This window comes from Dermacentor variabilis, chromosome 1, assembly GCF_050947875.1.
Source record: "Dermacentor variabilis isolate Ectoservices chromosome 1, ASM5094787v1, whole genome shotgun sequence".
NCBI lineage: Eukaryota > Metazoa > Arthropoda > Arachnida > Ixodida > Ixodidae > Dermacentor > Dermacentor variabilis.
Window position 1 is genome coordinate 278,384,267 of NC_134568.1, and position 14,745 is coordinate 278,399,011.

The 14,745-nt window shown below is 43.2% G+C and overlaps 1 protein-coding gene across 2 annotated transcripts in view; it reads left to right on the forward strand.

Annotated features, from left to right (window-relative positions):
- The first annotated feature begins 7,876 nt into the window (after nt 1-7,876).
- LOC142565394 (uncharacterized) overlaps nt 7,877-14,745 on the forward strand; it is a 12,812-nt gene continuing 5,943 nt past the window's right edge. Inside the window, exons 1-2 of one of the 2 annotated variants that reach the window (XM_075676257.1) lie at nt 7,877-8,005; nt 9,744-9,759. In XM_075676257.1, coding sequence (XP_075532372.1) covers nt 7,949-8,005; nt 9,744-9,759 — 73 coding nt within the window. In that variant the 5' untranslated portion in view covers nt 7,877-7,948. The remainder of the gene's footprint in view (nt 8,006-9,743; nt 9,760-14,745) is intronic. The other variant, XM_075676258.1, reaches the window with a different exon arrangement.

A 14,745-nucleotide genomic window follows, 5' to 3' on the forward strand; every position in this document is an offset into this window, starting at 1 on the left:
TCAGGCCGAGCTCCAAGCCATGACGCGTCATTTCCAGATGATAAGCGATGTCCGACAACTTGGAAGAGGTGGGATAGTTTGTATAGGTTATCAGATTCGACCTGTGTTGCAGACCTCCTAAAGTGCAAGACTTTCGCATCTGTCCCGGTGAGTGCGTTTATTCCTTCTCATCTAGCATGCACTAAAGGCATTGTCCGGGGCGTAGACTCTCGATTGAGCCCAACTGAGACTCTGGAGAAACTGTCTGATGCTGGTGTCATAGCTGTATACCGATGTAACCGACTCGTAAACGGGGAAAAAGTTGCCACTGAATCGGTTAATGCTACGTTTGCTGGCACGTCCTGCCCATCTGAACTAAAAGTGTGGCCGCTTATTTCTGGAGTGGAACCTCTCGCTTCCCGTTCCCTTCTGTGTCGGAACTGTTGGCGTTTTGGCCACAGTGCAGGAGGCGGCAAATCAAATGCACGCAGTCGCGTCTGTGGTGAAGATCATTGAGTGCGCAGCTGAAGCCGAAACGTGCTGCCTATGTGGAGGAAACCGTGCGGCTGACTATGGAAACTGCTCGGCAAAAGCTAATGAAATACAGGTACTCGAGACAATGGACAGGCTACGATGTTCGCGGCGAGAAGCTATTACAGTCGTCAAGGAAAGAGCCTTTGGATACGCTGGTGTCACTGCGAGGCAATCAACTTTACATGGAGAGGACTTGTCTAAACTCATTGAATCAGCAGTAGAAAAAGCAATGACAAAGGCTATGCAACATATTGCCACAAGTGTTACCGAATGTATTTATTTCCCAAGTGTTTACTGCGCAGATGACACAGCTGTTGCAAACAGCTGCATCATAAATCACCAAATTGATGTCTTGTGCTGTAGAACAGGTAGCCATTTCAGTCCTAGCGCCGAATACCAGATCGGACCCAACATTTGTTGGATCCGATCCTTGTCCTTCGCGTCAGTCAGACTCACAGGTTGACATGAAAACAGGTCAGAATACCAGGCCGCAAAAGCGAACTGGGTCTCCACTAACTGCGTCTTGTCCATATACCAAAAACAAATAGGGTAATCCCATTTCTCATTCTGGCATCCAAGAGAGTACATTGCGACGGTAATCGCTGAAGTAGTTAGATCAATTAGATCATCACCATAGCTTTTTTTAAGTATTACAGTAGAACTGTCGTTCCTTGTTTTCTGCTTCAACAGACTTCAATTGCTTAACAACTCATCTGAATCCTGACGTCATAATCTTACAAAAAACCTTGCTTACTCCTGATAAAAAAATTTATTTTAAAGATTTTCGATCTTTTCGATTAGATTGCCTTTCATTGTGGTTTAATGATATTGTTGTCATCTAAATTCTGTCATAACGTGAAAATAGCTTTCAAGTTAATGTCTCCGGAATGTGAAATTTTGGCATTGCACGTAAGCATCTCGGGCTACCGTTCATTTTCGATTATAAATGCTTATTTCCCTACGGGCGTACACAGTACATACCAATTGGATAGTGCGTTTGCCAGCTGCAAAAATGAAGTCATCCTTACTGGTGACTGCAACTCGCATCACGTGTCATGGGGTTACAGAACAGATGCATGTGGGACACGTCTATGGGATTGGCCCTAGATAAAAATCTTTCATGCCTTAATATCAGATGACCTACATTTGTCCGTGGGCAATCTCGATCAGTGTTAGATTTGACGTTTTCTAGCACAAGTGTCGCCTTGACATCTTGAACTACGATTGATTTCTGTACAAACAGTGATAATCTCCCGGTGTACTTTGAAATTGCACGCCCTTTAATATCAGTTGAACGACAAGGCTGAATATTTGTGAATTGCAAAAAAATTCAAGACTCCTTGCGCTCCACCACTGTGTCATTAACTAATAGTAATGATGAAGAAATTGGCTTGAATATTTGTTCAGCATTACAGATGTCCCGACAAAAGTCTGAATTCGTAATTCAGACAGCTAAGCGTACCTAATCTAGTCCCTGGTGGAACAGTGACTGCGCACGAGTTTATCAAAGAAGGAAAGGTGCTTGGAAGAAACTTCTACATAACCAGAGCCCACAAAATTGGAAAGATTATCTACTTATTTCGGCAACCTTCCAACGTACTATTAAACACGCAAAAGATGAGTACGATAAAAAAACATTTCGATTATCTATCTAAATCCAAAAACAAACGTGCTTTATTTAGTCACCTTCGTTTTAGAAACAGACTCTTAATGAGCATTAATGTAGACTCAATCGTCTATAACCCACAGAAAATGCAGGATTCCTTAGAGCTATTGGCTAAAGGATTGGAGAGCCGGTTCACAACGCTCCTTCAACCTTCTGTTTTTACTCCTGCATTGTCGGACTACAAAGTGATATCCTATTCGGAAGTAGCACAGGTCATGTTACGGTTGCCAACTACAGCGCCTGGCCCGGACGTAATAACAAATGCAATGTTAAAGATTTTCTTTCAAGAATATCCAAGTGAGTTTCTGAAGTTGCTAAACTACTCTGCTAGTAATGCATGGATTCCACAAGAATGGAAGATCGACAAAATTATTCCGTTACTTAAAAAGCAAGGGGCAGAGTACACTATCGACAACATCAGACCAATTGTGTTGACATCAAACATAGTGAAACTTATTGAAAGAGTGCTTCACGGGCACATAAAAGAGTTTATTGACGAAAATCTATTGTTGAGTCCTTGTCAAATTGGACTGAGATCTGGCTATTCAATATGGCACGCGCGCGTAGACCTTGAAAATCGCATTAACATCGCCAGACAGAAAAAAACAATATGCGGCTTTAGTTACTTTAGACATATGTAAAGCCTATGACAGCATTGAACATACAATTTCAACAAATCGGTTACAGTGCCATTGCTTTCCATGCTATATTGTAGCATGGGTGCATGAATTTTTAAAAGATAGGGAATTCTATTGTTTTCGAAGCGGCTATTCTTCTAGTAAACACAAGCAAAGAGGTGTGCCTCAGGGATCGGTACTTTCACCAGTATTATTTAATATTTTACTGAGCAGAATCCCCGTTCACCCAGGTGTCAGTACCTACGTTTATGCTGATGACATTGCCTTTCTTGGTATGTCTGGTGACATACTCTCTTTACGAAATTTTGCAGTCGTATCTAAGGGGACTGGAAGGCTGGCTGGATAGCTTACACTTAAACTTGAATGCTAATAAGTGTGCTATTCTTGTTTTTCCCTTTAAAGGCCCAGTATACATATCGCTTAACCATCATCTCGAAGATATCCCACAAGTAGAGTCACTCAAGTACCTTGGAGTTATTTACAACTGAAATCTTAACTGGCGGCCGCATATTGAATATATTGCGACAAAAGGAGCTTGTATAATGGGCATCTTGCGCAAGTTGAGCAATCGAAGAACAGGTATGCGAAGAAAATCCCTCTTGATGGTATATAAGATGTATGTTCGTCCGGTGTTAGAATTTGGATGCGTTTTATTCTCAGGCGTTCCAGCATACAAGCTTCGGCCGCTAGTTTTGTTGGCACGAGAGTCTGTGCTTAGGCCTCCCAAAATACGTTTCGAATGCCGTATTATACCTGGAGGCAAGAATCCCACCCATAATATGCCGATTTCACCTTCTGACAGTTCAGACTTTCCTAAGGCTATATGAATCCCCATTAAACCGCCTTCAAATTATTTTCCTCTATGATCCAGAATTATTTTTTCCCGTTAATTGGCCCAGGTTTCATACACCACAGATTCTATTTGTGCAAACATTACTTGAACCACTAAATGTACAAATTCGCGATCTGCTTCCTAATAATAAGCATTCAAATTACCCGGAGATCAGGTTCGATGACATTTTCCCAAACCACGCGAAACTACTCCGTCACGGCATCTTAAACGTCATGTTGCAAGACCATCTAAGCACTCTAGAAACAAACATTATCATTGCAACAGATGCGTCACGGTGCGAGGGAAAAACTGGCATTGGAATATTTTGTCCTGCACTCGACTGGTCTTTTTCTTTAAGATTGCCTGATTTTGTGCCTATTTTTCTGGCGGAGTTTTTAGTAGTAATCCTAGCTTTACATAAATTAGACCAAATGATTACAACAGCTGCTATTCTTACTGACTCCCTTTCTGTATGCTCTTGCCTTACCGCTACTAATGATTCACCCATGCTAAAACTTTTCCACTTGCTAGTTCCTGCCCATGTGTAATGTGTTCATTTGGTTAAGGTACCTGGTCATAAAGGTTTGTTTTTTAATGGAACTGCCGATTCGCTGGCAAAGACATCACTTTCCGGCCCAGTTCTTCCTGTTCTACCAGTGACAGCAAAGATTACGGCGGCAAGATTTCGGATGTGATCAATTAGAATAACCTTATCAAACCCGCTCTGACTGCTTCTCCAGATTATAAGCACCTGGAATTTCCCTGGTGTAACGAACCCTGTAACACAAAGGTGCTTGAGGTCTCTCTCACCAAATTACGTTGCCGCATTCCCTCCCTGAATTTCTACTTACACAGGTCGGGTTTGGTTCCCTCCCCTCTCTGTTCATTTTGTAGTGAGAAGGAGACATCACTTTCTTCTATCTTGTCACCGCTTTACTGCGACAAGAAAAAGATTGTTGGAAATACCTTTTTGAAGAATTGGCCTGGTCTTGACAGAGCCTGCTATTATTTCGTTCGGGGCGTCCACTTTGGGATACAGCCACAGGGATGCTTGCTTCTCTGTCCAAATATTTCTTACAGAATCCAAAGGAATGCCCTGCTAAATTCTATCTTTTTGTACTTTTAACTTAATTATTACTCATTCAATATGAATTTCCTGATTTTATTTTAACATGTACTTCTACGCAATTCAATGCTAATTCCATAGATATTAGAAAATTTATGCTCCATATTAATTTGGAATAACCTACCCATTTCTTGGCCAATCCCCCATCGTATCATGAGAGTGGCCTGTTGGGCTAGTTGGTACATGGTTATGCTAGGAGAAGTTCAGTTGTTAGTCAGCCACCTTCCTGTCTCTTTGTCTATGTCTGCCTCTCGATTTTTTCCTACTCTCAAGTTTACCCCATCGTATGTAGGAGCCATACGTGTCACAGGCTGCAACAACAACAACAACAACAACAACGACGACGACGACGACGACAACAACAACACCTCCCTGCCTTTCTTCTTTCTCTCCTTCTTTTCCTCTCTGTCAATTGTATAAATGGTTCAGTGGTTTCTTTGTGCTGTCCTGTGATGCACGGTGTTTAGCGTCCAGAATAAACACTGGGTCTACAAGAGATGCCGTAGTTTGGGCTCCTGGTTGATTTTGGCTACGTACGTTGTGTTCTTTACCGTGCCACGCAAGCCTCGGTACACGAGCGTGTTTGCTTTCTGCCTCCACAGAAATACGGCAGCCGCGGCCGGCGGTCGAACCAGCGACCTCGCGCTCAGCAGCAGAAAAACGCTCGTGTGCCATGCATCGGGTGCACGTAAAAGAACCCCAAGTGGTCAAAATTAATCTGAAGTCCCTCCCTACGGCGTGCCTCATAATCATATCGTCGATTTGGCACGTGAAACCCCAGAATTTAACTTCAACGCACTGAGAAACTGCGGCTGGCTCCTTGTAGCCAGCGGCCACTATAGACTGAGGGTTTTACATTTGCTCGGTTTAAAGTATCTAGTAGCGCCTGGGGTGTCGCCAAATGGTTGACGGGGCCAGCGCTCTTTAGAAAAAAAAAATCCGGCTCATTGTGAGTGTCGCGCACTCTGTCCAGGTTAGACACTTCTGCTAGCGAGGTGGGTAGAGACACAATATGAACGTCAGATATTTCGCCAACAACGAACTCAATTGTTCAACTGCTGAATGCCATATAGCCTCTAAGCCCCCACGGCGACTTAATTTTTCTTTATCCAGAATAACAACAAAAACATGACATATGACCTGCACATTCTTACCTAAACGTAAAAACAATCCAACTCCTTTGTGCTTCCGTTGGCTTCAGTGCCGTACATTTTTTCTCCCATAACCACTCGCAAAATTAAGCCACTAAGTTTTTTTTTTCTTTCATTCTATGGTTGTACATGCTACTGTAAACATGTACAGTAATACTACTGTAAGCATGAACTAAATATCCTACTAATTCGTACTCATGCTTTAAAAAAGAAGAGGGGAAAGAAAGAAGATACCGAATAGACAAAAGAGAAAGACGTCAATGCTCCAACGCAAACACAGAATCGAAGGGCAACCCTTTTGCAACCGCTCTTTGTTCGAACGTCGCCGCACGGCTCGCCAGCGACGGCAAGAGAGCGGAAGCGAACGCACGTGGTAGCTGAAAGTGCGGTTTCCGATATGGCCGCTTGTCTATCGATACGTTGGTCGCAGATTCGTTTTTAAACTCTTATCATTGCCCGCCGCGGTAGGCTCAGCCACGGCATATCGCTTCTGCGGAAGAGCTTGGTTCTATTCCCGGCAGCGAGGACCGGAGATGGGGGCACCCTAATGTAGGCGAATGCAGGAACGGCCGTTTACTATTTCGGGGCACTTCAAAGACTCCCATTTGGCGAGATTAATTCATCTGCTGTGCTTCCAGATCTCCGGATGACCAAGGTGGTGACCTGGAAGAGGTGGAAATTAACTGCATGAGAAATCTCGATGTTCAGATGGCTAATTATGAAGTTTCAAATTAGTTCTTTAATTATGCACCTTAAGACGGTTTGCCTTTACGTAATTGAAGCCGTGCCATTGTAAATATTACCTTTTGAGGTGATCCACCGGAACAGGCCGAATCGCGCTGTATTCTCCACGTGATAGTTAAAAGAATATATTCGAAACTGAAACACCCACTTAAACCATGCCTGACATGTATGTTTTCTGGAGCCAGCGTATCTATCTGTGGAAGTTATTTTTGCGTATGGCATCTGTGACTTAGGTTTAAAGCCTCGCGGTTACGTTAACGAGGGCTTTCACGAGCTAACCGGGGAATCGTACCACGGGGTCACCGAACATGAAAGGCAGTTGATGAGCGAATACCGGCTAGCAATTGATGAGTAAATCAAGAATGGAAACGTTTTCTAATTCTGGAAAAAATATATGTCAGTCGATCTACTACAAGAAGTCTATAAGAATTCAATTTGGTGGATGGTCATTAATGTACAAGTGAATTCATTCCGCTGTGCTTGTAACAAGTGAACCAAATTGGATACCGGCGCTACATATTTTCTATTCCAGTGATTAACTTTTATTATAAGGATTGCTAAACAGAGATGAACATTTTATCTTGAACCGTATTACAAAATCCGTACTCGTAACATGTCCGTTCGTTTCACTGTAGCCTGAACGATATAATGTTTTAATACTCAATAAAAAATTTCTACCTTTTCGTGTTGCGTGCAAAAACTGTTCAGAGATCCTTCAGAACACCTAGCTGTGGAACTCATGCAGCTGAAGCACAGTATAAGGTAGAAAGTTGGGGGGGGGGGGGGGGGGCTAGTATAGGAATGGACGCATACTTTAAATCAGTGCAGAAAACTACAACACGATGAGGACATGTCCTGCGCCCTCCTCGTGTTCCCTTCCGGTTTTCTTTGCTTTTTTCGCTGATTTGAAGCCAAAGCCCATTCGCACAGGGCGCGAGTGCATACGCATCAAGGCGCGTCATTTCGCGCAGCTCCTTTTAATCTCAATACTGTGCTAGCATTCTTGTAAGCGGCAGCATCGACCAGGAACTTCTGGGCGACTTTTTCTGGCTGCATTATGAGCCCGTGATCCAAGGTTGCCTCTGCTCCCAGATCGTTTGTTGTGCTGCCGTATCGCGCCTTATCGGACCTGCCGTATCAGAGAACAATGCGCAATGCTGGATTGTGGAGATAATAAATCAAGTATAGCTTAGCGACACCATTTATGTCCATGTGTTCAGACGCGCACGAAAGCAGAAGCGTCCCAGCGCTGACTCTGATGTGCTCAGAACTTCGGACATGGCACCGCTTCTGAATACCGCTTTCAGAGTCTTCGGAGCTCTTCTAGTGGTTTTCGTAAGTGACTTCAAGTGATTTCATTTCTTGAATCTCCCGCTAAAGGGATATCACAGAGCCACTTACTTCTAGTACTTCTTCTAGACACGTACTTCTAGTGTTAAAACTGCAAAGAACATAATGCGGGCCCATACGGGCCGCCCCAGCATTGGCAGTGAGCAGAGACGCCTCCACTTCCACTTGAGTGAAAAAAAAATAAAAATAAGAAAAGTTGTTTAATACCTTCGAGCAGTTCAGCTGTAGCTTTCAATATTTCTTACATAGATACACGGCGATAGTGGAGAAAGACAATGTGAGTTGTGCGTGCTATGCTCGAGTCCTTTTCTCCGCTATATTTGTGAGCCCGTCCTCTAGTAAGCTGTCTTCATTTAACATGCATTTAGACGTATTCTCTTCCTGAATGAGTAGAAACGACGAGTGAAAGGTTGCTAATCAGAGGAGAACGGGGATGGGGTTTACTTTCCTCCGATAGAGTTTTCAGACATTTGCATCATAATAAATGCGCAGCCTATAAGAATAGCAGAACAGGTTAAATGAGTTCTAGAAGTAAAGAAACGACAATGAAGAAATATTTTCTTTGATGCCCTTAAAATTTAACGACAAAGAACATATTAAAATGCTGATAAACGCCGTCAGAACTTTTCGTACCAATTTCTATGTACCGGACCCTTGCTTATATATATACTTTATACTTGTCACTTGACTATGCATGCGTGATTGAGCATCATTAACTGCGTCGTCCTCCTCCTCCTCTCTCTATCTTCTCTCTCTCTCTCTCTCTCTCTCTCTCTCTCTCTCTCTCTCTCTCTTTTATTATCTGGCACTTTCCATGCATTTATTTAGAAAGGTTATACCGCCTGCTTCACATTTTACCCAGAAATTGGCAACATATCAAAATGTACTATCTTTAACGGGTGCACTACTCATATAGAAAGAAGGCAAAGGATTAGCAAATTATTTCAACAGGAACGAGACGAGACGATAGAACTAAATATACCACTTCATTTGCACATATTCTATACCACTCTCGAACGTACGTTCCATACTGATACGTTTCCTTTCTGAAAGGGGAGCCTCTAAGGAGATAAGGTCACAGCTGCTCTTTTGTACGCCACAGTCGATGTAGTCACACCTTTATGAGTAGTCGAACAAGGGTTGTCTATGGAGCCAACGTTGCGACAAGGGGATTTGCTTTCGTTAGACCGTGAAGAAGGAGGAGGAGGAATAACGTTTTATTAAAACCCATGAATTTCACATGCTGGGCGATGTCCTCAGTCCAGGACCCCGGTCGATCTTGCTGCTGTCATCGCCCTGTCTACCAGCCGGAGCTGGTTATAAGGGAGAGAGCTGGTCAGCTCTCTTTCATACTGCTCGTAAGAGGGATTAGTAAGTACTTCTAGGGTGGGGTTAAGCTGACATGCCCATCAGGTCTGGTAAAGCGTGGCGGGCTCCCCACACTGAGGTCACGAGGAAACGTAGAGGGTAGGATAAGTCCCCATTTGGAAACGTACGTTGCAACAAACTCAGGTTGATGATTCGCTCCTCTTTCAGCCCTGTCGTGGCATTCTCCCAATGCGCGTTCAAATTCGTTCTCCACGAGCCGCGAAGCATTTCAGTCTCAACTGCCGTTACTGTGGTTGCAATCGCTTACTGCGAATTGCGCCTAAAGAATTAGGTAGCTACATTAAGAGTAATGCTGATTGGAAGTCAATCGTAATTGTGTCTCTCTTATTTGCAGATACTGAAAAACTCTGGTAAGTGGAAGAAACATTCCGTTCTCTCGTTATGCCAGCAAACATTGACGTATTCGCAACTTATTATATCATACAGCAGCAACACCGTGCAAGCTTGGTGTTTCGTCGTAAGAAGATTTAAAGCATGTTAATGCAAAAGAAATCGATCTGTAATGCGCGCGTACCTATCAACCATATGAGCTTTATGTTATACCCTGCTCTCATTTGTGTTCTGTATATCATCTATGTTCACGGGGGGACGTAGTCACGTCCTTTCACAAGAGGTCCCTCTATGTTTGAAGGCTCCTTCCTGTTTCCTGCTCCGATATCCTTATCTTCTATCAGTGTTGTCATTGGTTATGACCACAAGAAAGGGTCCAGCGCAAGCGTGAATACAAGTGGAAATCTGTGTGCTCATTCAATGGCAAGATATTCGCAAATAAACTACGAGACGAGAACAATACAGATTACCGATGAGGCTGACCTCGAAAAAATACCGTAACCGCTACCTATAGTGAAAGCAGATATACCCAAGCTTTCTGCAAGATCACAACTCCGCCTTCCGACATCATACCAAACTGGGAAATGCGTTTAATAGTTGTATCCTGCATTTCAACGCGCGTTCCGCCACCACTTCAAAGAAGATGCACTTTTTTAGTTTCCGTATATGAGTTCACTTTCCAATTGCATATTGTAATGAGAACCTAGACCCAGTCGATCAAAAAAAGAAAGAACGATCGGCCTCGCTGGATACGATAATATCTTTCTTAATCGGTCTAATGAGCGAGGAGGTGGTGTCGCTATATGCGTGTTAAAGCACGACGCAATTTTCCTTTAGTTCCAAAGCTCTGCAAACTTTTAACTATTATGAAGTACTGACACTCCGACACAATACAAAGTTTATTGCTGTACTATGTTGGATCCCACATGGTGGTATACGGCAATGTTTAAGCTTTTTTCGAAAACATTCTGCATAACATTTCTGTGAACAACTTCAAACTAACTTGCAATGACGATATCGACAGAAATTTTCTGTGCTGTATACATTTCCTTGTTAACTTGAGAGATATTCTTAGTTCAGCGGTTTCATTAACTTAATCATCATGCCGACTCGAGTTACAGTTGCTGCTGCCATAAACCCCTTAACTTACTGATTACGAGCGTTGAAACCACTATCTTTCATACAGGGACAGTATCGCACATCAGCTATCACTCCTCTGCTTTTGCCATATATGACACTGAGAGCAATTGTAAAAATTATCAATCCGAACCACTCACATCTTCACGCGTGCCTGAAACTGCATAATACCTATTTAAAACCGAAATAAGAGAATTTTATCGGTTAATTGTATTAAAGACAATGAATGTACACGAAGTCTACTCTAAATTTGTCGACAACTTTGTCTAGATTTACGCTACAAGCACTTTATATGTAAAACTTCCAAACAATAAAATAAATTGGAAGGCGATTCAACCTCTAGTTGACGTCGATGAAGGACAATGTCTTCCTGAGCGGGCTGAGGGTGAGAATGGGGCGGAGTCACTGCACACGGCCCTCACGCAACCCCGCGCGTGAGGCAAGTAGGAGGAACAGAGGACCGTTTACATTTTTTTGACTGCACAAGCTTCAGAACTGGGGCACAATTTTACATTGTACATACGCACTGGAACGGGCCATATCTGTTTTACTGCGCTATCTTCGGGACTGGCCTACGAAAGAAGCTAGAAACGCGCATACACGATACAGAAAAGTGGGGGTAACTCGCCAAGGACAACATTGTTTTCAAAAACTCAGAAAAACGCGGGAATTATTCGAGTCCACTAAAGAATGATTATATATATATATATATATATATATATATATATATATATATATATATATATAGGTGCGTGGGCGCCATCACTCGAGAAAAGAGGAAGAAAAACGAACTGGGCTCGCGCTGTGAATATAACTGGCCAGCGCTCACGAGCCTTTCGGACGGGCCTTCAGGGGGCAGGCACTTGGCTTCCTCAGGGATGATGAAAGGAGCCCGCGCCCTGGCACCTCGATGGAGGCACCACAGTGGTTGCATTTTATTTATTCATATATTTATTGATTTACTGATTTACTTTTTATAAACGTTTTTATTTTCTCTTTTCCTCGTTGACGGTGCTGTTCCTAAAGGTACCGAATAACGGACACGGTGTTCAGACCGCCGCATTAATGGCAATTTATTGTTTATAAGCCGACGGACGAAACACAGTTTTAGGACGTTGATAACCTTGATAAAGGTAAGGCTTTGATATCAACATATAAAGCCGGTAAAATACATTTTAGTATATTCCAGCTCTTAACCATATCTTTAATTTGGCGCTCTAACGAAGCACTCTTTCTAATCAAATGAAAAGGCAACAATTCGTGCAACACACAAAGGTGGCAGCAGGAATACTGTGAAACACTATCGATCAATGTATTTTCTTTCCCGTCTTTTCCAAGGGACATGAAAAAAATTCATTGCTCCCGCATAAGGGACATCTTTTCAAGCAGAGGGATCTTACCAGACTCGCAATTTGGCTTCCGAAAAGGGAAATCGACAGAAACGGCCTTGCTAACACTAAAAGAAAGTATACTTCGCGACATAAAAGAAAAGTTCTACACAATAGGCTACAACAAGCTTAATTTTCGTATACTTCCCTGAATCTTTTGATTCACTTAATTATGACGTTCTTGTTGAGAAGTTATTGTTATGCAGCCATTCGTTGAAAGCGTCTGTATTTGCTCAAGCCGTGTTTGCGAGATCGCAGACACCGTGTATCGCTACAATGTTTTAAGTCATCTTCCTGTCTCAAGAGGTGTAACCCAGACAGGGAGGGGCCTGTGAAATGTATTTTGAGTGTGGGGGCAGAAGGGGTGGCTGAAGCTCATTTCACTTACACAAACTTCCAAGACATAATTGCTATATGAAAGGGGACCGGGTCAGCCCTCAGGGTTGGAAGGAAGGGGGGGGGGGTGCAGTGCCTCCCTGCGATGGGACCTGTAGTGGCACTCCCCCTCCCCTCTCCCCGACTACTCGCCTCTTCCCACCCCCGTACCGGAGCCCCAGAGCCCAGGTAAGCATTCTTAGCCCCCGTTCCTTTAATATCTGCATTAATGACCCGCTAAATATTGACGAAAGAGTAAAATTTATTATGTATGCCAATGATAGCAGCATACTCCTTTTTATGGCGGAGCCTTGCCTTAGGGCATTAAGTTTCTCTATGGTCCTGACGTGAATAACTTGTTAATGCAGTGCAACGAAGTACATACTTATACCTAAACTTTCTGCTTAGTCAGAGACCAACGTAACAAGTATGAATTCTGCAAAATGAAGTTGTCATTTTTCGTGCAAAAATAAGAGAGCTGGGGCCGTATAACCAAAAAATATTCCAATATGTTTTTATTCCAATCCCCTGACGTCAAATTTGCGTAACCGCGAACGCAAGCATCGGGCGGTCACCCGCAGGGTTGTCTGAACAAGGCCAATTAAATGCTCCCCTCGTTCACAGGAGGTCACTTTTGTTTGCTTGAAAAACGAATAACATTGCCTGCACTGAGCGGCTTGTCTTAATTGGCTCACAAGAGGCGAGAAGCATGCTCAAGTGGAGAGGGCTCGAAGGGGCAGGGAATGTCGATAACCGGATGAAGAGGGTGGTGCCAGCGTCTTCGATTGGTCCGCTTTCTCTTGCTTAGCTTGCGGTGGCTCGTCGACAATCGCGGCGGCATGCAACGGAAGCTCAAGAATGACGCTAAAACGGATCCTCAGCAAAGAAGAGTTGGCAGAACGAGGTCGTAAACGTGCCGAAAGTTCTAGAAAACGTTACACGGCCACGCAAAAAGTTTTATTGCAAGCATATAAACCCATGTTCTCCGGCAAGGGCGAGTAGCCAGGGCCGGAGCATTCGGTGGCAGCCATCTTTTATTCCTTTCGGAACGGGGCAGCCTGCGGCTATTGAGGAGAAAATTCAGTTTTGTTCGGCATATTAAGGCATCTTTAACGCGTACGCGTCACTTTGACGCGGAAAGTTTTTGCGGTTTTGTGACGTCGCGTGAGAGGCAGGTGAAGTGGGTACAGCCCGAAAATTTTTGACCAATAGCGGAGGGCTAATGGCAAGAAGGCGTCGAATCAGAAATAACTATTTTCTTTTGTTCAGTCAAATTATGCATAATCAGTCTGTACACGTCATATCAGAGGGGGCCCTATCGCGGTTTTCGTGACGTGAAGTGGGGGGGGGGGGGGGTTCAAAAAAGTTTTTGACCAATCGCGGTGGGCTGATTGCAGAATTGGAATAGAAAAGTTTGGAATAGTTGTACGTTATAGCGCCCCTGACCTGCAAAACACTATTGTATACGAAGGTCACAGCACTGACATGAACAGGAACATAAGGTACTTGGCGCCACCTTCTCCGTCCACCTTAGCTCGAACACATGCAGAAAAACTTGGTAAAAAGACTTTTCTCAACAAGAGCACTGTCATTATTTTATTACCTCTTTCCCAGGAAAGTAAAACTTCAAGCGTATTATTCGTTGTTCGCCTCCCAGTGAAATTAAGGTAGCCTTGACTGGATGACAAAATTCAATTTAAAACTGAACGAGAATATTACTTTAAAAAAAGATGGAAAAAAAAGATTATTCCGCATATTGCGAACGTTCCTCACGTGACATCAACTAAAGCACTCATTGAAGAATATCGAAGAAAAGAAAGTTCAGAACTTATACAAGTTTCGAATATCACATTACTTTGAGCTACTATTCGTAAATAGTTCCTAATAACTTAACAATCTGCCCAAACTGACCCGCGTACGCAGTACGTTGACCTGTGGTTGGCTCCTCGTTTCTGCACAAACTACAAACATAACAATTCAACATACCGTCCACTTTGAATCAATATAGGCTAACAGTTTACAAAGAAAAACTGCCCCGATATACTGTGCGTTAGTTTTTATTTTTCATGGTGTGTTATTTGTGGCACTTCCTTCAATTAATATGTT